Source organism: Eulemur rufifrons, chromosome 8, assembly GCF_041146395.1.
Source record: "Eulemur rufifrons isolate Redbay chromosome 8, OSU_ERuf_1, whole genome shotgun sequence".
In the NCBI taxonomy this organism is placed as follows: domain Eukaryota; kingdom Metazoa; phylum Chordata; class Mammalia; order Primates; family Lemuridae; genus Eulemur; species Eulemur rufifrons.
Genome location: NC_090990.1, coordinates 49,198,715 through 49,220,198, shown reverse-complemented (window position 1 = coordinate 49,220,198; position 21,484 = coordinate 49,198,715). Strand labels below are relative to the sequence as shown.

Genomic DNA, 21,484 nt, shown 5'->3' with positions numbered 1-21,484 from the left:
CTGTGAGCTAGGCTGACGCCACGGCACTCACTCTAGCCTGGGCAACAGAGTGAGACTCTGTCTCAAAAAAAAAAAAAAAAAAGCATATCACAAGTCCACTCCTAACTTCAAAGAGGGACAGGTAAGTACTATCTTACCTGTGCCCAGAACAAAAAAGAACAAGAATCTGCAAACAGCTATAATGACTACCACAATATAACAGCAGAGATTGGAAAAAATGCTTCCAATCCATAAGCGTTTTCATAAGGAGGGACGGAGGAAATGGAATTAGTAGCAGAAACTGAATTTCATCTGTATCTGTAATGTTCGTTTTTACTATTTCTTTAAAAAACCTGAAAATAGTCAATAAATCTACTTTACACTGTAGCATCTATATACAAATATATTAACAAAATATTAACATTGCTAATTTGGGAGTAGATGTGTACACAGTGGTTATATCATCCTCCATACTTTATTTTCTTCATTATCTCAAAAAGATGCTTTTAAACAATTAAATATCACATGCACACAAAGGAAATAATCTAGTTTAGTCTTTTAGTCTCACAATATAGAACTAATACCCAGAAAAACTAAGCAAGTTTCCCAATTTGTCCAGCTAAAGGTCAAATCACACAGTTCATTCCCTAAGTCCAGAAATATATCATTAAAATATCATAGGGACATCAAACCCTATGACATTTTATGAAAAACACTCATTATAACAGAACATTCATTATAAAAATTCATATATCTAGTAATATATTAATTTATGTGATTAAAATTTAGAATACTAATCTTACTTTCAGAAAATAAATTGTATAACATTTATATGATTTAATGCTTAAGAATTTCATTTAAGCATGAAAGGACACTAAGCTTTTTTGTTCTATGATGAATACATGTAGATCAAAATGAAATTAGATGCTTAGAACTGAAATCTTACCTGTTCGTTTATTTCTGTCCACATAACAATACTTTAACTCATAGTCTTTTAGCAAATCATGAACCTCCTGAAAAAGACAAAACCACAAATTCAATAAACACATAAATAATAATCTTTTAGTAGATACTAGGCACTAGATTCACTTCTTTTATTAAAACTCTGGAAGAACAGAGTGAAGTCAAGCTGCCAAGGTCATATAGCTAGGAATTTGCTGAGAGGAGATTCACCCAATCGGCCTGGCTCCAGAGACAACACTCATAACCTCATGCCATACTGCCTTATTCCTTCTAGTATTAACTCCAAAAATAGTACACTATCATTAACAGTTACAAAAACAATACCATGAGTGCTCTAACAAGTAATCATATAAGAAATATGGAAATGGAAAATAAATAAGAGGACAGTTAACAGTTGAGAAATATTTTCCCTTTTAACCCACTGCAAGAGGGGAAAAAAAGTGATGTAACAAAGTAGAAAAATATAAAGCTGGGTGAAAAACAGATAATTCTCTATGATAAAAACGATAAAGGTAAAGTTGATAATTTAGCATTCCTTACTAGTGAGCCCATATTACAAATATTTTAAAATACACTGATTTTGTAAAATAGTTTTCTGAAACATATGGTACTATGTTCAATATGCAAATTAGTTTGTGTTACTAATTTTTTATCTTAAAAACTTCAATGTTTTCTTAGACTTACAGAAACATTTACTATAGTCTTCATTAAGAAAAAATAACTCTTTTTAATAGCCTAACATAAACATCTTGCCAACTGACTAATTTAATACTTTATATAAAAGGGGACAGGGTTTTGTTTGAAGGGATCCAGTGTGTGCTTTTAGTTGCACAGAATCTCATCTGTCGTTTCACTGGTTAACAGCCATCAAATGCTAGATAAAGAAAACATGACACTGCTCTGCACTTTATCAAGTATCTGTAAACAAATGACGTTACTCACTCAGCTAAGAGAACCACCTCAGAGAGAGCTTAAATATTCAAAGATGCATTTTGTGACTTGAAAACATTCATATTTCTAATCATAGCTCTTCTATGTATCAGACGTGGGATACAGAGATTGCCAACTGGGAAACCTTACAAAGCTTCCTACAAAGAAAAAAACCAATTATTTTTCCCCATGCCCTGGTTGCTTTGACCCAGGCAAAAGTGGGTCATCCCTCAATTTGAGCCTTGGTAAGTTGGCCAAATTAAAAACAAAACCTGAAAGAGAGTCCTAACAACCATTTGCCAAAATTCTCCTATGCTCTGTTATGCAGAACTGAGAGGATTAAAATTATAGTTCCCTATACTAATCTAGCTTTATAATATTTCCACTACCTTACTAATTTTAAAGAATGAAATAGCACCTTTGATGAACACACTTTGTCCTCTGACTGCCATTATGAGTTACAAATTTCTTAGAGCAAGATAAGTTAATCAAAATTGGTATTACTAATAGATAGCTTTAGTAACCTGGCATCAATACCTGCCTGAGTTTCCAGCCTGCTGGCATGTCCTACAGATTTTAGACTTGCCAGCCCCCACAATCATGCGAACCAATTCCTTAAAATAACATATTCTGGATGCTAATCCTTTGTTGTTAACTTTATTATAAATGTATTCCCCTAGAATGTGATCTTTTTGTTCATTTGTGGGGTTTCTGATGAAGAGGAAGTTTTTCACTTTAATGAAGTCAAATTTATCAATCTTCTCCCTTAAAATTATGCTTTGTGTGCCTTAAGAAGTCCTTTCCTAACTGATATAGTCATAACTCCTTTTGTTTTTCAACAGTGTAAAATATTTTCCTTGCACATTTCAGTTTGGAGTTTGTTTTGTGTGGTGTGAGATAGAGGGGATGTTTTTCTTTTCCTTTATGGGAAATTGATTTTATTTTTTTCCCATATGGGTAACCAGCTGTCAGGGCATCATCATTGTATAGTTCATCTTTTCCTCAATGATCTACAAAGGCATCTCTCTCATCTCTCAAGTTCCAAGATTTATATGGATTTTCTTGCCTCTTGCTTTTTTTTTTTTTTTTTTTTAGACAGAGTCTCACTCTGTTGCCCGGGCTAGAGTGCATGGTGTCAGCCTAGCTCACAGCAACTTCAAACTCCTGGACTACAGGCATGCACCACTATGCCCGCTAATTTTTTCTATATATATTTTTAGTTGTCCAGCTCATTTCTATTTTTTTTAGTAGAGACGGAGGTCTTGCTCTTGCACAGGCTGCTCTCAAACACCTGAGCTCAAGGGATCCTCCTGCCTCGGCCTCCCAGAGTGCTAGGATTACAGGCGTGAGCCACCACGCCCAGCCTTGCCTCTTGCTTTTGATTCCATTGGACATTGTCTATTCTGTGCTAATATTATACTGTCTTAAATAATATAGCTTTATAAGTCTTGATATCTGTTAAACAAATGCTCTTTTTAATTGCTATATAATATTCCCTTTTAAGAATATACAATAATTTGCTTAACCAATCTCCTGTTGATGGACATTTGAGTTGTTTCTGCTTTGGGGCTACCAAGAATAAAGCTGGAAGTAGAACTGCTGAGTAGAATATACTAAGGAGTAGAATTGCTAAATTATATGATAGGGATATGTTTATCCTTAAAGAAACTGCAAGTTTTCCAAGATTTTTTAACCAATTTATACATTCACCAGCAGAATATGAGTTACAATTGTCCCATATTCTAGCCAACACCCAGTATTTTCTGTGTTTTTAATTTAGCTGGTGGAAGTGTAGATATATCCAACTATGATCTTATTTTGAATTTCCTTGATGCATAATATTACGGACCTTTTTATTTGCTTACTGACCACTTGGGTATTCCTTTTTTGTGAAATGCCTGTTCTAATCTTACACTGGGTTGTCTTTATTAATTTGTAGAATTTCTTTATAAAATCTAGATTGTTTTTATTAATTTATTTACAAAAATAGCATATACAAAAACATATATATGCTTTTTCTTGTTTTGTTTTTGCTTGGAATTGCATTTGGATGTCCTACACCAGTGCTTTGTCAAATACAGGTCTTGCAAACATCTTCTTTGAGCCTGTGGTCTGCCTATTCACTTATTAATAATGTCTTTTTGGCCAGGTGCAATGGCTCACACCTGTAATTCTAGCACTCTGGGAGGCCAAGGCAGGAGGACTGCTTGAGCTCAGGAGTTCCAGACCAGCCTAAGCAAGAGCGAGACCCCATCTCTGTAAAAAAAGGAAAATTATCTGAGAATGGAAGTATGAGCCTGTAGTCCCGGCTACTTGGGAGGCTGAGGCAGGAGGATCACTTGAGTCCAGGAGTTTGAGGTTGCAGTGAGCTATGATGATGTCACTACACTGTAGCCCAGGTGACAGAGCAAGACTCTGCCTCAAAAAGAAAAAAAAAAAAAGTCTTTTTGATGAGAAGATATTAATTTTAACAAGTTCCAATCGATCATATTTTCTTTTCTAGTTAATGTTTTTTGTGTCCTGTTTAAGAAAACTTTACCTACCCAAGGTCATGAGCACATTACTCTATCTTTTCTTCTGGAAAGTTTATTGTCCTAACATTTACATTTAGGTTATGACCCATCTTAAAGAATTTTTCTAAATGGTGTTAGGCAGGGGTCAAGGTTCAATTTTTTTCTATATGAATATCAAACTACCCCAGCATCATTTATTGAAAAGACCATTCTTTCCACAACTGAACTGCTATATTATGTATGGGTTAATTTCTAGACTCCATATTCTGTTCTACTGGTCTATTTGTCTAGTTGTTGTACCAATATCACTTTATATAAATGATTATAGCTTTATAGTAAGCTTTTGAAATCTGGTAGCATAAGTCTTCCAACTTTTTTCCCTTCAAAATTACCATGGCTATTCTACGTCTTTTGCACTTCTGTATAAATTTTAGAATCAGCTTATTGGCTTCCATAAAAAAATACTATTAGGAATTTGAGTGGGATTGCATTGACACTATAAATCAATTTGAGAATAATTGACATCTAAATAATACTGAGTTTTCCAATCTGTAAATATGGAATGTTCTTCCATTTATTGAGGTCTTCTTAAATTCTTCTCTGAAATATTTATATTCTTCAGTAGAGAGATTTTGCATTTTTTTATTAGATTTTATTACATTTGATATTTGAAGTTGATTTTTAGAATTTGATTTTTAATTTTCTAGCAATTGTTAGTATATAGAAATATGTTGATATTTACATGTTGACTTTGCATGTATCAACCCTGCTAAATTCACTTAATTTTAAGTCTATTATAGTCTTTTTATTTTTTATATAGTCATGTTATCTACAAAGAGACAGTTTTACATTTTTTTTTTTAACTTCAAACTTTATTTCTTTAGCTGTACTGTGCTAGCCAGGATTTCCAATACAATCTTGAGTAAAATTGATCCCTGTATTGTTCCTAATCTCAGGGGGAAAGCTGTCAATATTTCACCATTGAATATGACTGCTTTGGGTTGTTCTAGTTAATCTTTTAAGTTTGAGGACATTCTTTTCTATTCCTGCTTACTTTGAGTTTTATGATGAACGGATGTTAAATTTTGTCAAATGCTTTTTCTGCATCTATTGAGATGACTTAAATCCCATCTTCTTGACAGTGATCTCCAAACTCTTATTTCCACCTCAAACTTCTTTCCTAAGCTTCAAACCTATATATGCTATTGTTTTGTTTGGAACTGCATGGGGATGTTCTACATCAGATAATACCTTTTTGAGGCCCAACATGAGGCCTATCATACAATACCTTTCACAATATTAGCTGAGTAGATGTGGTCAATTTTAATTTGGCTGGGCCAGGCATGGTGGCTCACAAATGTAATCCTAGCACTTTGGGAGGCCAAGGTGGGATGATCCCTTGAGGCTAGGGGTTCAGGACCAGCCTAAGCAACATAGTGAGAGCCCATCTCTACAAAAAATAGAAAAATTAGCCAGGTGCAGTGGTGGCACGCACCTGTAGTCCCAGCTACTCAGGAGTCCTGAGGCAGGAGAACTGCTTGAGTCTGGGAGTTTGAAATTGTAGTGAGCTGTAATGATGCCACTGCACCCTAGCTGGCGCGACAGAACAAGACCCTATCTTGAAAGAAAGAAAAAAAGAAAAGAAAAGAAAAGAAGGGAGAGGGGAGGGGAGGGGAGGGGAGGGGAGGGGAGAGGAGAGGGCGGGCTAAATTTTTAAATGCTTTCAATATAGTTATCTGGCTGTACAGTTCACTTGAATACCACTTTTTGCCAGGAGAACATTTTGACTTGGCCTAAAAGAAATTAATAAACTTTCAGCTTTTTCATTTTGAAGAGATGAGGTCTTGCCTTGTTGCTTAGGCTGGACTCAACCTCCTGGGCTCAAACGATCCTCCTGCTTTAGCCTCCTGAGTAGCTGGGACTACAGGCACATGCCACCCCACACTCAGCTAGCTTTTTTGTCAGCAGTATAATAATAATAATTTACTGACTGCTTACTTTATTTCAGGCACTTTATAGATATTATCTCATTAAATCCTAACAACCCTAAGATTATACAGATGGATTTTATCATCCAGATTATAAAGACGAAAACATTGAGGCCTAGAAAAGTTAAGTGACTTGTCCAGATAATATGTGATAAGCTGGGATTCAAATCCAGGTTGACAGACTCCAGAGCAAACACAACAAACGACTACATTGTATCATATCCCGAGAATCACAAGCATAAAATCACAAACATTACAAACATAAAATCAATGAAATTTTAATTCCCTCTGCATCCTTGACCTCCTAACCTCAAAATAGGGATCAGGGCAAGAACAAAGTTTGGAATGTCTACCATGCAAATTCCTAGGAGACCAAAAAAAAAACCAAAAAAATTAAAAAACATAATTTTACTTTTTGACAGCTAGAAATCTGATTGCATCACTCCCCTATTTAAATATTTCCCTTAAAATAAAATCCAAACTCCCTAATATAGCCTACAAACTTTTAATTATCTGATCCTGGTTAATATGCCAGCCTTATAGTTTACCACTACCCCTCTCAAACTCAGCCTCAGCCACAGTGAATTTTGGTCATGTTTTTTTCTTGTCTTTAGGACTTGGTATATCTTGTTACTACTGCCACAGATATTCTATTAATACATCCGTCTCTTTGCCTTCCTTCCCTTAGCTACCTTCTCTCACCTTGGGCCTCAGGTGACTTTCTTTAAGGAGCCTTTCTGAACCTCTCAAGTCTGGATTAGATACCTTTCCCTTGTGTTTCCATGGCCTATTTCACTTTCCTCATCACAACATTTACAGCTCATATCACCCGTATTTTAACTGCTTATAGGCCTGCACCTTCATTAGGTTATAGGTTATAGGTAACCTAACCTCATTAGGTTATAGGCTTAGCAATAGCAAATACCATGTATCTGGCTTGTTCACAAATGGATTTCCAAGATCCAGCACAACATCGAGCAAAAACCAGGCCTTTGATAATTTGTTAAATGCATGAATATTTGTTTCTACAGATTGTCTTTATCAACTCTAATTCAGCATATTTTTTCTGAGATTATTTTCCAATATTAACATAAGCCAGTATGATTAAAATGGTCAAAAAGAAGAAAACTGAAAATACACTCACTTCTACACTAACCTAATACATAACTCCCTTCTCCAAAAAAAAAATGTATATACCTCAAATTAGTTAACATTATAAATCTTGCTATAAAAGGTTCTCCTTGAGAAGTTTATGCTTGCAGATATCCCAAGGAAGACGGCTTTAATCTCTAATAGATAGCTTTAGATAGTCATTCATCCTGAGGAATAATCATACATAAATCACAATCGCTTCTTCTCCAACGCATATTTTCTTTCAAATATCACCTGTATATACTACTGTATAGTTTTCTATTGCTATACAACAAATGAGCACAAATTAAGCTGCTTAAAACAATACCCATTTATTATCTGACAGTTCTATAGATCAGAAGTGCAGGCAGCCTCTATTCAACTCTCTGTTTAGGGTCTCCCCAGGCCAAATCAAAGTGTCAGGCAAGTTAGGCTCTTATGTGGAGGCTCTGAAGACGAATCCACTTCCACTCATTAAGGTAGTCAGCAGAATTTAGTTCCATGTGGTTGTAGGATGAAGTCCCTATTTTCTCACTGGCTGTCAGCCGGGGACCACCCTCAGCTCCTGGAAAACTGTTTTAAAGTCTTTGCATGTGACCACTCCATCTTCAAACCCAGCAACAAACAGCTAATCACATATTTCCTGTGCTTCAATTTTCATTGAGTTCTGTCAACCCAAGAAAATGCTCTGCTTTTAAAGGGCTCATGTGATTAGATTGGGCCCCCCTAGATAATCTATCTTTTGAGGAACCCTAAACCAACTGATTAGTAACCTTAATAACACCTGCCATATAATATAATAATCACATGTGTGATACCTCATCAGAGTCAAAGTCCTGAGGATTAGGATTAGGGCAGAAAATCTTGGGGAGCCATTTTTAGAATTCTGGCCACTACTGTTATCATTAAAAATAGATATCATTTACTGTAAACTTATATGTACTTCACACAAAACATCTTCCTTAATATCTCAGGTTTCAGAGTTCAAACAGAATGAGGACGGCATCTGCACATGAAGGAAGCCAGCCCAGCGTCGGAATCCGGGCAGGGTCAGGACACCTTGCAGCCAGCAGAGAAGCCCAGTGCAGGAGGAGGCAGCCTAAGCTGGGTGAAGTGGGCACCTATGGGGGAGGAGGCAAGCACTTGCAGTGGTGATGGGAGACTGGTTATGTAAAGGGAAGGTTGATCAAATAAGTAAATACTTTAAGGATAACGAACACCAGGCTTCTGTCAGAAAAAGGAATTACAAATATGGAATGGGAGAAAACTAGAATAAACTGTATTATACTGGATTGCAATTTGATGCATCAGTGTCAACTCATTACTTTTGATAGACATGTAAATGTATGCACATTTACACATTTATATATTCCCTTCCTTTGACTACTAAGATGACCTAAGAGCAGTGACACTCCAATGGCAGTAAGTACATCTAGTTCCCAGATGTTGGCTTCTAAGTAGTATCTTCCCCTAAAAGAAACTAAGCACTGTATTAGTTAGCTCAGGCTGCCACAATATAATACCACAGACTGGGTGGCTTAAACGTATGTATTTTCTCACAGTTTGGAAGCCAGAAGTCCAAGATCAAGGTTTCAACTGATTCAGTTTCTGACTGACCTGCAGACAGCCACGTTCTCACTCTGTCCTCCATGGCCTTTCCTCAGTGCATGAGTGGGGAGAAAGCAAGCTCTCTGGTGCCTCCTCTTATAAGGACATTAATTCTATCAGAAGGCCCCACCCTTATGACCTCATTTAATCTTAATTGCTTCCTTAGAGGACCCATCTTCCAATACAGTCAGACTGGAGGTTAGGGCTTCAACATATAAATTTGGAGGAGGACACAAACATTCAGTCTATAACAGGTGCATTTCTTGAAATGGCTGATTCTAGGGCTGGAGCATAGGGCTTCAACATATAAATTTGGAGGAGGACACAAACATTCAGTCTATAACAGGTGCATTTCTTGAAATGGCTGATTCTAGGGCTGGAGCACAGGAATTACAAAATAAGCTGTAACATGGTATGTCACAAAGGAACACATGCCATGATGGGCACATGTCAAAAAAACAAAGGACCCTTCCCTTAAGTATGTGCTGTAATTAGCAACTTGTTTCCAAAGAATAGTGAATAGGAAAAATAGTATCTTTACAAAGCAGAGACTTAGTAGACATCACCTTAAGCAAATGATCAAGGTTAACATCACAGTGATAAGTCGTATTGATGTTCTGTCCCCTTCCCCTGATACGATGTCATCAGAAGGGTATTTTGCCTCTGTGGAATTCTTCCCCACCTATAACCAGAATCTTATCATGAGAAAAACATCCTACAAATCCAAATTGAGCGGCATTTTAAAAGATACCCAATTAAAACTGTCAAGGTCATGGAAAACAAGAAAAGACCGGGAATTGTTCACAGAATGGAGACTAAGGAGACATGATGACTAAATGCAATGTGGTAGCCTGGATTGAATCCTGGAACAAAAAAGGACATAAGTGAAAAACCTAACGAAATCCAAATAGAATCTGTAGTTCATTTAAAATAATGTATCAATGTTGATTTCTTAGTTTTGACTAACAAGGCATCTTGGTTATAGGAGATGTAGTATTAGGGAAAACTGGGTAAGGGATACATGGGAACTCTATATACTATCTTTGCAACTTTCTCTGTAAATCTAAAATTTTTCCAAAACAAAAAGCTTATTTGAAAAGACTACACAGGAATCAGCTTCAAGAAGTTCCCACTGCTCAACTCTGAAACAATTAAAGCATCAGAATTAGCAGTGATAGCTATGGAGTATAATTCATTGAACAAAATAGGAAACCTTGAGCCTATATTCATATAAACTAATAAATGAATAAAATGAATGCTTGAAGGAGAACAGGATATTTACACAGTCTCAAAGTCTCTCCCCTCAAAATCGTTATTAATTACAAATGGATAAATTTTGCATGGAGAAGCCTGACAGACACCACTTTAATCAAAGGGAATCAAAGTGATCAAAGTGAAATTTAGCAACAATGGGGACAAATGTAAAACGGGCACCACCTGTGTCTTCCTGCCAGAGACACACAAAACTTGACTCTAATCATGAAGAAACTGCATACAAGCCCAAATTGAAGGATGTTCTACAACAAACAAGTGCAATACGTAATTCTGAACTGAATCCTTTTACCGTAAAGGACATTCTCATGGGACAACTAGCAAAACTTAAATGAGATCTGAGGATTAGGAGGTAGTATTTTTACTCTGATGGTAGTGTTAGAGTTATGTTGGGGAGTGTCCTAGTTTGTAGAATATACACAATAAAGCATTCGGGGCAGCTGGGCATCAGGTCAGCACTCTCAAACAGTTCAGGGGGAAGAAAGTTCTCTGTGCTGTACTTACAACGTTTCTGTAAGTTTGAGATTATTTCAAAATTTAAAACTTCCCAGATCCTTACTGTCATTATTTCTACTCTACTTCAGCCTACAAAAAAATCCATGAGGTGTAAAGTCAGAGAAATGGAGACTAATTTGGAATCAAAAGCAAGTAGTTAAACTGGTAGGGTAACAGAATATCCAAAGTCTGGGAAATAAAGGCAAGCTGGGAACTAAGAACAGATAATCACTTGAGGAAACATATTTTTAAAAAACCAATGAAAGGGGCAGAAAAGATAGGGTGGGGTAGGACGGGGGCATCAGGGAGTGGCAGGAAGAGAGACAATGAATACATGTACAAGTGCAAGTTCAAACAAATTTCAATGAATCTAAAGCTATTCTGGCACTCAAGGTGGCTAAAAAAAAAAAGGTTGAACAATAAAGTTAAAACACACAAAGAAAAAATGCACAAACATAAAGAAGAGGGAAATAAGTTTACAAATTTAAAGATAATGATAGTAAATAAGCACAAAATTAAACACCAAATGCCTAGAAAACAAGTTTAGGGACTCACAATGAGTTGTATCCCTAAACTCTTACCAAAAGAGAAACTTTTTCTTAGCAAGAAATACTTATTGTGAACAACACTAAACAACACAATAGATAATGTTCTTGACGTGTTTTAAAGAGATACGTTCTTCCTATCAATCTTTGACTTTTAATAAATGTTAAGGGGGAAATATTACCCTCTAACTTTTTGAAAACTTCTTAAGAAAAAACTTTTTTGGGCATCCACTCTGTGCCAAGCACAGTATCTATAATGTCAGTCATGGATTGCTGAGTGGCCAGAGAGCCATAAGCTTTTACAACAAACATGAATGACATGGCTGACTTTTTTAAAAAGAAGATTAAGGAGCCTGAATTACATTATTGCCCAGATGGAGGACCCCCAACCTCATGCATAAATGTGGCCCACAGAAGTTTCTAATGAAAACTCTTCTCAAAAAGCAGCCTGGGATCTGCTCAAATGGTCCACACTCAGGTGAAAGCCCAAAGATAATGATCAAAATTATGTTGGACTGCAACAGCAGTTTTCAACCTGGAGTCTACAATCCCCTAGTGAGATCAGGGATAAGTTACAAGAGCTCCATAACTCCTTGAAATTATATGTGAATTTTTGTGTGCCTATGAATATTAGCACTTTTCAGGAGAGAAGATTTATTCCTTTCAACATATTCATGAGCCATAAACAGTTGACTGATTGAATAATTATAAGTGAATGAAGTTCACTGCCAAAAAAGCTAAAACAGTCTTATGCTGCAAAATTTATTCATCTATCAAACCCATCCTGAGATCTTGCCATGTGTCGACACATTAATAGAAGTATAGCATTTTAAAACAAAGTAGGTGGGTATTACTCTTCTGTTTTACATTTCCCTTGGGACAATGTGTCAGGTTCTAGGTTAAACATTGATGATACAAAGGTAAATACTGCATGATCTCTGCCCTTTGAAACACTTACAATATAGTGTGTGTAGAGGGGAATTATGATACAGCATGAGATAAGAATATGAGCTTTGGAATCAAAGACATTAGTTCTGCACTCTACCACTAATTAACTGAATGATCTTGGAAAACTTGTTTGACATTAATTTCACATCTCTGTTTCTCTACCAATAAAATGGAAATAAGAAATTCTGATCTTGCAGTCTTGAATCGAGGATTAAACATAATACAAATGAAGCTCTAAGTATAGTGCCTGGCAATGGCAGGCACCCAAAAAACAATGTTTATTATTGTTATTCCAGATATCCAAAGGAAAGAGAAATCTGTTCTAAGTGGGATTTATAGAGAGATCTCAGCTAGACTACCTTACTCAATTTGGGGTGCCATATTGTAAAAGATACAATGACAAAGTGGTAATGGGGTGTGCTCAGAGAAAAATAACTAAGATGGTGAGGAAATGTGGAATCATATCCTAAGAGCTAGTGATTTGAAGGAACTTAAATTGTAAGTTAAAAAAGTGAATTCTTTATGTTGCTGGAGAGTAGACACTGAATCAAGAAATCAAAATTTCAAGTAAATAAATTTTATATATTCAATATAAATAAGACTTTCATAACAAAGAAAGCTGTCTAAAGACAGAGGATTCCTTAGAGTGCAGTGATTTCTTTGAAATAAGAAATATTTAAAATATGCTAGAATTTATATGTTGAGGACTCTAAATTAGATTCATGTGTTGAGCAAAAATTCAGATGAAATGCCTCTATCATCCCTTCCAATACTGAGATTTTGTTTTTTATTAAAATTCTGTGTTCATTAGGATACTAGTGTTTGAACCTGCATTTGTACATGTATTCATCGTCTCTCTTCCTGCTACTCCCTGATACCCCCGTGCTACCCCACCCTATCTCTTCTGCCCCTTCATTTTTTTTTTTTTTGGTTTTTTTAAGTATCTTTCCTCAAATATCTTTCATTTCAAGTTGTACCTAACTTGAAATAAGTGAAACAATAAACAGAATTTAGTGTCTTACATAAATTCCCGTGAAATCCAGAGGCAGGTTAAGCTTCAGATACGGTTTGATCAGGGCTCCAGCTCAGCTTCTCTGGTTTCCCTCTGGGGTGTCCTCCTTAGCATGTCTGCTCTGTCCTCTGTCAGCTGCAACTGTCTCTGCATTCTTATCCAGCTGCAACTAGGTAATATGTCTCTGCATTCTTATCCAGCGGGGAGAAAGAGACTCACCTACCTTAACAACCAAACAAAAGTCCTCAGCTTCTATTACATGAGGCTGAAACAATCACTCTGGCCAGGGGCCTATCATCCACTGATTGGCTAAGGTCCAGGTTTTTGCCTTTAACTAATTCCGCTGGAAAAAGGGGAGGATTGTGTTCTTTGGTTTATGTCACCCCTACAGACAGGGAAAGAGATGAAACCCACCCAAATCACATAGTTGCTAAATAATGAGGGCCGGGTAGGTCTTTAAAGGAAAACCGTGCTGTTGGGAAAAGCAAGAGGAAGAAAGGAGACTGCATAGGCAATAGTATCAGGATCCTAACAAGAAACAAATGGCACATTCAAAAACTAAGTAATTGGAGAGAATTTTTTAAAGAGACCATCTAACAGGGTTTACAGAAAACCTATGGCTAGCAACAATCCTCTATTCCTTGCGGGCTTAAGGAGATAAGGGGAATGTCTACAACCACCGGGAGAGCTTAGATGTATGAAGAGAGCCGTGACCTTTGGAAGAGGAAGCAGCCAATCCACAGTAACCTATGAATAAATGCTGGGTGAATAAAGGGTCTAATCTTGTTTGCCTCCACCCTCTGATCTCCCACTAGTGGCTCTGGCCAAATGCAACCATAAACCAGAGGGCAAGAGAGCCTTGTTAATGCAATCCACAGTATAGGTTAGCCTCCCTGGATAAGAAGCAGGTGAGAAGGGTGGAGAATAGATCTGGAAGAGCAAATGGAAGATATTTAGCACAGCAACCAAGGACTAGCCTGCAGATAATCATCAGCCAAAATACATAGTACTGTAAAGCCAAGTGTTCTAGGTGATCTGATCTGCCCATTTCTCACTTAGTATGCCTCTCAATGCACACCATCCCCTCAGAGTAAGGCAACTGTCTCTTTAGGCAAAAAAAAATAAATAAATAAAAATACAAACAGAGCTGAGGATTCCAATAAGCATTTTTAGAATCTTTAAATTTATAAAAATTTTCTTTAATTATGCTTTAATATTCCTTAGTTTGCCTGTTTTGTCTAGGCTAAGGAGAGCTAAGCATAAAGCTTTTTGTCCACAGATTTAAGCAATGGGCCCTGGATACCCCTACGGGTCAGTGGCTATAAGGAGAGTTAAATACAAATAGAGGAATCACGAGCCAAACTCAGGTGGTTAGGAATAGGAACCCCTTTTGCAGCAAAAGCCTTCCCTCAGAGTTGATTTCATTTAATGCTTCCCTGATCTCCTGAGTCTTGTTAATTCAAGGAACAATTTTCTTAAATTCCTCCTTCTTGAGCTTCTCCTATAAAATGCAGGAGCACCTATCAATGATTTGAAGCTGGGAGGCTGTTCCTGCACAAAGCTGGAGCTTTGGTACATGTTACTGTACTACTTAGTGTAATCTTACACTTCAGAAACTATCATAACTTAAATTAGATGTTAAAATGCTAACCTGCAAACCTAAATACCATGTATCATCTTCTTTCTATGGAAAACATGTTGCAAGTCCAAAAAAATAATTTCCAAGAATAACCCGTTCATTAACTGGGAAATGGGCTATAGATTATGTGAGACTTCTTTGGCTGTTAACACACAGCATTGTGATGCTATCCACAAAGTCGTCTGCTTCTTGAATGTGTTTTCAGAGCAGAAAACAGCATTTCTAAAACACTTTTCAGCATTTCCGCCAAAACTAGAAACTTAAGGAGGCAGTGGTGTCCCAGAAATCTAGAAGTATATTTCTCCACCAGCTTTCAGTGTCCTTGTTACACTGAGAACACGATAATAAAATACATGGAAAAGAAGTAGAACTCATCATTCAACTCTGCTTAATTACATTAGAAAATAAAATGTTATAGATAACTTTTAAGTAGCGGATACTATACTAAGAAAAGTAACTTTTGAAACTAAGCAAACTGGCAGTCTTGATTAAAGAAAAACTTCAAAATGAGAAAACATCCCAGTATTGTCAGGAAAAAGTGAATAATAGCCTCATTTTAAAAAGAGGTAATAGGTAGGCATGGTGGCTCACACCTGTAGTCTTCGCACTCTGGTAGGCCAAGGTGGGGGGGATTGTTTGAACTCAGGAGTATGAGATCAGCCTGAACAAGAGCAAGAACTTGTCTCTACAAAAAATAGAAAAATTAGCCCAATGTGGTGGCATGCACCTGTAGTCCCAGCTACTTGGGAGGCTGAGGCAGGAGGACTGCTTGAGCCCAGGAGTGTGAGGGTGCAGTGAGCTATGATCACGCCACTATTACACTCTATCCTAGGCAAGAGAGCAAGACCCTGTCTTAAAAAAAAAAAAAAAAAAAAAAGGCAACAATTACTGAATATAGTGAGAGAAAACCAGTATATTTTAAAATCCCACAGTTAAACGACATAAAGTATGTGGAAAGATCCTATTGTGTTTATACTAATGTAAAAAAAAAAACTGAAATAAGTACCTTTTAAAAACAAGATCAGAGTTTCCTGCACTTGGTGGGTTGGGATTCTAAGAAGTGCTTAGTTGATGATACTATGCTTTCAATCAGGCTTCTGTGAATTAACAATCAAGTTTCTCAATTAACTATCATATTAGGGTACTTTGAAATGAAAGTTTATAATATGCAAAGTGAGACAATAGAATGTTTTGTTTCTTCTATTACTGATCCTAGATGTTGGCCCTAAGCACCTCATATTTTCTTCTAATTACACAACAGACTCTCTTTCAGATTTGAAAGTAAACAATGCAATAAAAACAAAACACAAGTACACACATGACATGTAAGAAAAAAAATGAGTAAACACAAACAATATAGGAAGTAAATGGCCATGTTTTCTCCATTTTGAAACCCCAATGACAATGCTATTGAAACAGAACAAAGTTAACCATAAAATACAATTTATAGAAATGTAACAACATATTAATATATCAGGACATTACCTTAATTAATCAAACTCTAAATTCAGAGTTGCCAAAGACTATACACACACATAGACACAACAGCTATTCTGAATAAGAATCAATGTTCACAACCTTATTATTCGCCATAAATTATTCATTACAAATAATTATAATTATAAATATTATTCACTATAAATTACTCACTATAAGTAATTATATTCCAAAACACGGTTAGTAATAGTCAAAGATATAACTATAAACATTCAAATCACAGTGGCATGACGTACTTAGAGCTCTCAGTAGCTTGATAAAGCTGGAGTAGAATCCAATGCAGGACGAATCAGAAATGAGACTGGAAATGTAGGCAGGGACCAAGTCACAAAAAGCCTAAGAATCTTAGATTGCTATCCTATCATGTCACGCTTTTCAAACTGAGATCTGAGTGTTCCATGGTAATACAGACACACGGAAAGTCACAGGATAAATATGGTACCTCTTCCATAAATGCCAAGTTTATGAAAAAAAAAATTGGAGGGGAGTTAAACAAGTTAAAGCACTGTGTTTATATTAAATCCAATGTTACTAATAGAACATAAAATTCATATGAATTTTTCAGACAGAACACAAAACTTCAAAGCCATTTCACTCGTGCAGTCATCTAATCCATATTCACCGTTCCTTAATGTTGAGGGCGATCTGAGAAAAAGTTAGAGAAGTGGTGCTGGGAATATGGGGCCAAAGGTTTTTTTTTGAACAGGAGAGTGACATGATCAGAGACATGTGCTTGGGGAGGATCTCTCCGGTGAAGCAGTATGCAGGGCAGGCTACAATGTAAGAGGCAGGATAGTACTGAAGGGAGGTGACAAACTGAAAAGTTGTATTACCCTGTGCAAGAGATCAAACGGACCCGAACCAGAGCTAAGCTGTGAAAACAAAGAAGGCCAGGAAGATTCAAGAAAGCTTAGGCAGACCAGACAGGGCCTGACTGAAGGCACAGTAATTATTCAATGAGAAAGCTTTTGAGAACTTTTTAATATAAAGGTGTTGATGGTTTTTGGGAGCTAGTATTTCTGTAAGGTATTTGATACATGTACCTTTACAAGCTCCCACTTAAAAGAATACTTTTAATGTGCCTTTTAATTATAAAAATTGTAAAGTTGTGGGATGCTCTCGTAAATCTGTTATAACAAAAATAAAACAAAATTTGAGATTTATGAAAACTATATTTAACGAAGAAAGTACCCATATATTCCCAAATATTCAAATTGTTAATAAAAAAAATTACTGGGTTTCTACTAGTCAGTTACCAATCAGTAGCTTTTCTAGAGACATACTACACAGTTTGAGAACTAGAGTTATGAATGTCTTTGATCCTTAATGTGATATTCTAAAATAAATGAATGAACAAACAGACTCTCTTCTGGAAAAGAACACAAATTTAAGTAATTCAAATATCTGATTACTTAGTAATTGAACAAAAACCATATTAATCATTTTATAAGGGTAAATAAGTAGTTTTAGTCCAGGTAATTTAAGGTAGGTCTTACTGGCTAAAAGACACAAAATAAAAGTTAAACCTTCATTAGTAAGTTGATAGTAAAATACAGTCACTAAAAAAACCCTAGACATTAAAACTGTTAAGGGAAATTGATAAATGACAAAATACAAAAAAGTTCACGCAGAACATACTCATGAAAATATTACAACTTGAGAAAAAGTAAATGAAGTAAATGTTAATTTTATTGGACCAACAAAAATGGTAATTCTCGATCTAAATAATCTATAGGAAATACTGTCTTTTAACTGCTTTTAGAAGTTAGCATACTTTGGTCTATGTATTACAAATGTATTACATTTGGTCTATGTAATACAGACCACTAGCAGTTATGACTGCAATCAAAAAACTAGCAAAGGTAGTACAAGTACTAAAGATGACAGAAATAAGGAGAAAAGCAAACAGTATATGTAATCAAACACTGTTTAGATTTTTCAACTATACATCAGAAATACTAAAAACATTTTATTATAGAAATTATTATAGAAAAGGCAAATGCTAGGACAAGTCTGAAAACAAGTTTGGTTCTTAACTTTTTTTGCTTTTAGATGAAACTTCAGCTCTCAAAAAACATGGCATAAGAATTTAAATGTTTCACTTGGCAGTAATAGACTCATCTAAACATATAGATCTTATACCAATTTTATGCATTAGTTTATGTTTATCCCTTACATAAAATCCTAAGATTTAGGCTAAACATAAATTCATAACAGAAAAAATATCTCAAAAACACAAATCCCAGTGTTTTGCTCAAAAAGCCTCTCTCCATCATTAATACCAGACCTAATTAAAACTGTTCCTTTTATAAGAACCTTTGATACACTTTTCATGTCTTTTGAGAAGGGAAATGAGAAAGATGCCAACAGCAAAGTTAGAATAGGCAGAACTGTCTTGACTTTTGGATCTAAATTTTTTAGAATTAATGCAAGGAAATGTGATAACAAAAATAGCTGATATTCTACAAAGGAAATCAAGACACTTCTCTGTGTCTCTTCTTCTAGATTATCTACATACAGAACTGCTATTTCTTTAATTTGTTTTTTTTTTTTTTTTTAAATGCCATCTGCTTCTTCCAAGTCTCCCTCTTCCTAAGCTCCCTGGCAATCCTCAATTTGCATGGGCAGGGGAAGTTGCTTCCAAGAAATCCATTGCAGGTGTCTGTATAGGTAACATCACAAAGCATTACCTCGACAGATGGGAAGTGGGCAATGGTGGAATGGAAAGAGTTGCAAGAGGGATGAGATATACAATATGGACACGGAATATTTTTTACGTTGCACTTTAAAACAAAATGGCCCCTCATGCATGTGGGTTATAAGGTTACACATTCACATTTATTATGAGTGACTATGTAAGGTCTAATTACATCGTAATGGGGCATTGGTCTCATTATTTTATGGGTCACATGGAAGAACTGCCATGCAATTGCCAATAGCCAGCCCTCTTGCAATTCCATACATCCGGTTACAGGGGGAATTATATGAGTTCCCGCAAATCTGCAACTACCAGGACTGCCCACCACACTCAAAACAGTATAGAAATTCAAGTTATATGTGAAACATATGTGAACATCCAGACAATTAAGAATCCCTGAAAAATCCAAAATGATCTCACGTTTTTGATAAAACAAAAATGCACATGTATACATATGCATAAGAGAAATGTTTAAAATCCCAGGTTAACCATGGTTATCTTTGAGTAGGTATCAAAAATATGGGTGATTTCTATGTTTCCCTTTTGTGCTTCTCTGTTATTTCTAGTTTTCCTACAATGAGCACGTAACTTTTGCAACCAGGAAAAAAAAAAAAAAAGGTTAAATAGATTCAGAGTTTCTGATCTTAAAAGCAACAGTTAATCTGGATTAAAGGCACAGCGTAGCCTATCCTTAAGCCTCATCCTCACTGAGGAGCAAATTCTCCAGTACTGTACTTGGCATGGCAGAAGACGGCTACGAGGCTCCCCAAAGCGCAGTAATAACCTCTCTATTCTGGGGCCTTAGCAAACTGAGAAGACAGTTGTTTCATAGAAACTTGGCCAAGTGCTTCTGCAACAAGCAAAACTCACTCCCGGCTCTCCCGTGACCCCGCCCCTCATAGCACTTCCAAGTCCCGAGGACCCTGCGGGGGACCCTTCTAAAATGTCAAGGCACTCCCGAAGACTGGGCACCCCCAAATCTGCACCCCACAGCTCACCTCCACTCTACTTCATCTACTATTCCCCAATGGGCCGTAGGGGAAGGAAAGAGCGGGCTGAACTTGGAGGCAGCCGCCCCTGATTCCTGTGACCTTGGACGAGCCGCTTCGCCCCTCGGAGCCTCAGTTTCCTAATCTGCCTCCTTCCTCGCAGGGTGTCTGCAGGCTAGAAACCCGAGAGTCTCAGTAAGAGCGAGGGGCCGTTCTCGTCACTCTGCGCCTACCTCCTCCTCCCCACGACCGCTCTAAGGCGCCCGGTCCCAGCCTGGGCACCTCGAGGGCAGCTTTTCTCCGGAGCCTGCCCCGTCGCCCCCCACCAGCACCGTCCCCTACCTGGCAGTTGCTGTCCTGGGGCAGGTTTTTCACCAAGATTTTCCTGCGGTTGCTCAGCTCCCGCCGCATCCGCTGCAGCCGCGCGGCGACCTCCTCCGGGTGTAGCGCGGCGGGCGCGGGGTCCGGGGTGCCCTCGAGCGCCTCGGCGGAGGGGCCGGGCGCGCGCGGCCCGGACCCCAGCCCCAGCCCCGCCGCGCCGCCCAGGCCCGCGCCCCCCTCGCCGCCGCCGTCTCCCGCTGCCGCCGCCATCTTTCCGGGCGCCCCGCGGCTGCGGGCTCCTCAGAGGCTCGAGGGGAAGCGGAGAGGGAGAGCGGGAGGAGGCCCGGGCGGGGGCGAGGCGGGCAGAGGCCCCGGAGTCGGCCCAGCCGCGAGGAGGGAGGGAGAGAGGCGGCGCCGCAGCCGCAGCCGGCAGGCGGGGAGAGGAAACCTGAGGCGCCGAGGAGGAGCCCGAGAACCACCTCGCGGGAACCTCCCCTGGGCCCCCGGCCCCGGCGCATGGGCGGCGCCCCCGCCCCGCCTCTCCCGGCCGGCCGGCGGGCCTGGGCGCCCCACCCGGACACCTGTGCGGGCGCGGGCGGGCGGGCTCCTCTCCGCGCGGCTTCAGTGCGCGCCCAGGGCTGGACTCCAGAGATGCGACAGCTTTCCGCGGGGCCTCGAACCCCCGGCGCCTGCACCCCCGGGACCCCCACGTGATGCCGCGGCTCTCCCCGGGCTCCCCTCGAAACTCCCGCGCTGGGACCGCTGGGGGGCTGCGGGCGCTGATTCAGGCTTCCCAGATCCGGCGAGGGCAGGAGGGCGCCACCCCGCAGCCCGGCGGGCTCCGGACAGAAACCCTTCTGCTGTGTTTAAGATGTGCATATTTGGCAAAGTTTGAGTTTACAATGAAATATAAAATTTGAGATTTTTCTAGGGGGTAAAAAAGAGGGATATTCTGG

At 38.3% G+C, this 21,484-nt stretch overlaps 1 protein-coding gene across 2 annotated transcripts in view; it reads right to left on the bottom strand.

Annotated features, from left to right (window-relative positions):
• The window catches only part of RAVER2 (ribonucleoprotein, PTB binding 2), a 78,354-nt gene extending 57,458 nt beyond the window's left edge, over window positions 1-20,896 (bottom strand). For both annotated transcript variants that reach the window (XM_069480101.1, XM_069480102.1), the window contains exons 1-2: window positions 20,550-20,896; window positions 926-992 (exon numbers count right to left, since the gene is read on the bottom strand). In XM_069480101.1, the coding sequence (XP_069336202.1) occupies window positions 926-992; window positions 20,550-20,798 (316 nt within the window). In that variant the 5' untranslated portion in view covers window positions 20,799-20,896. The remainder of the gene's footprint in view (window positions 1-925; window positions 993-20,549) is intronic.
• Between the last annotated feature and the right edge of the window lie 588 nt (window positions 20,897-21,484).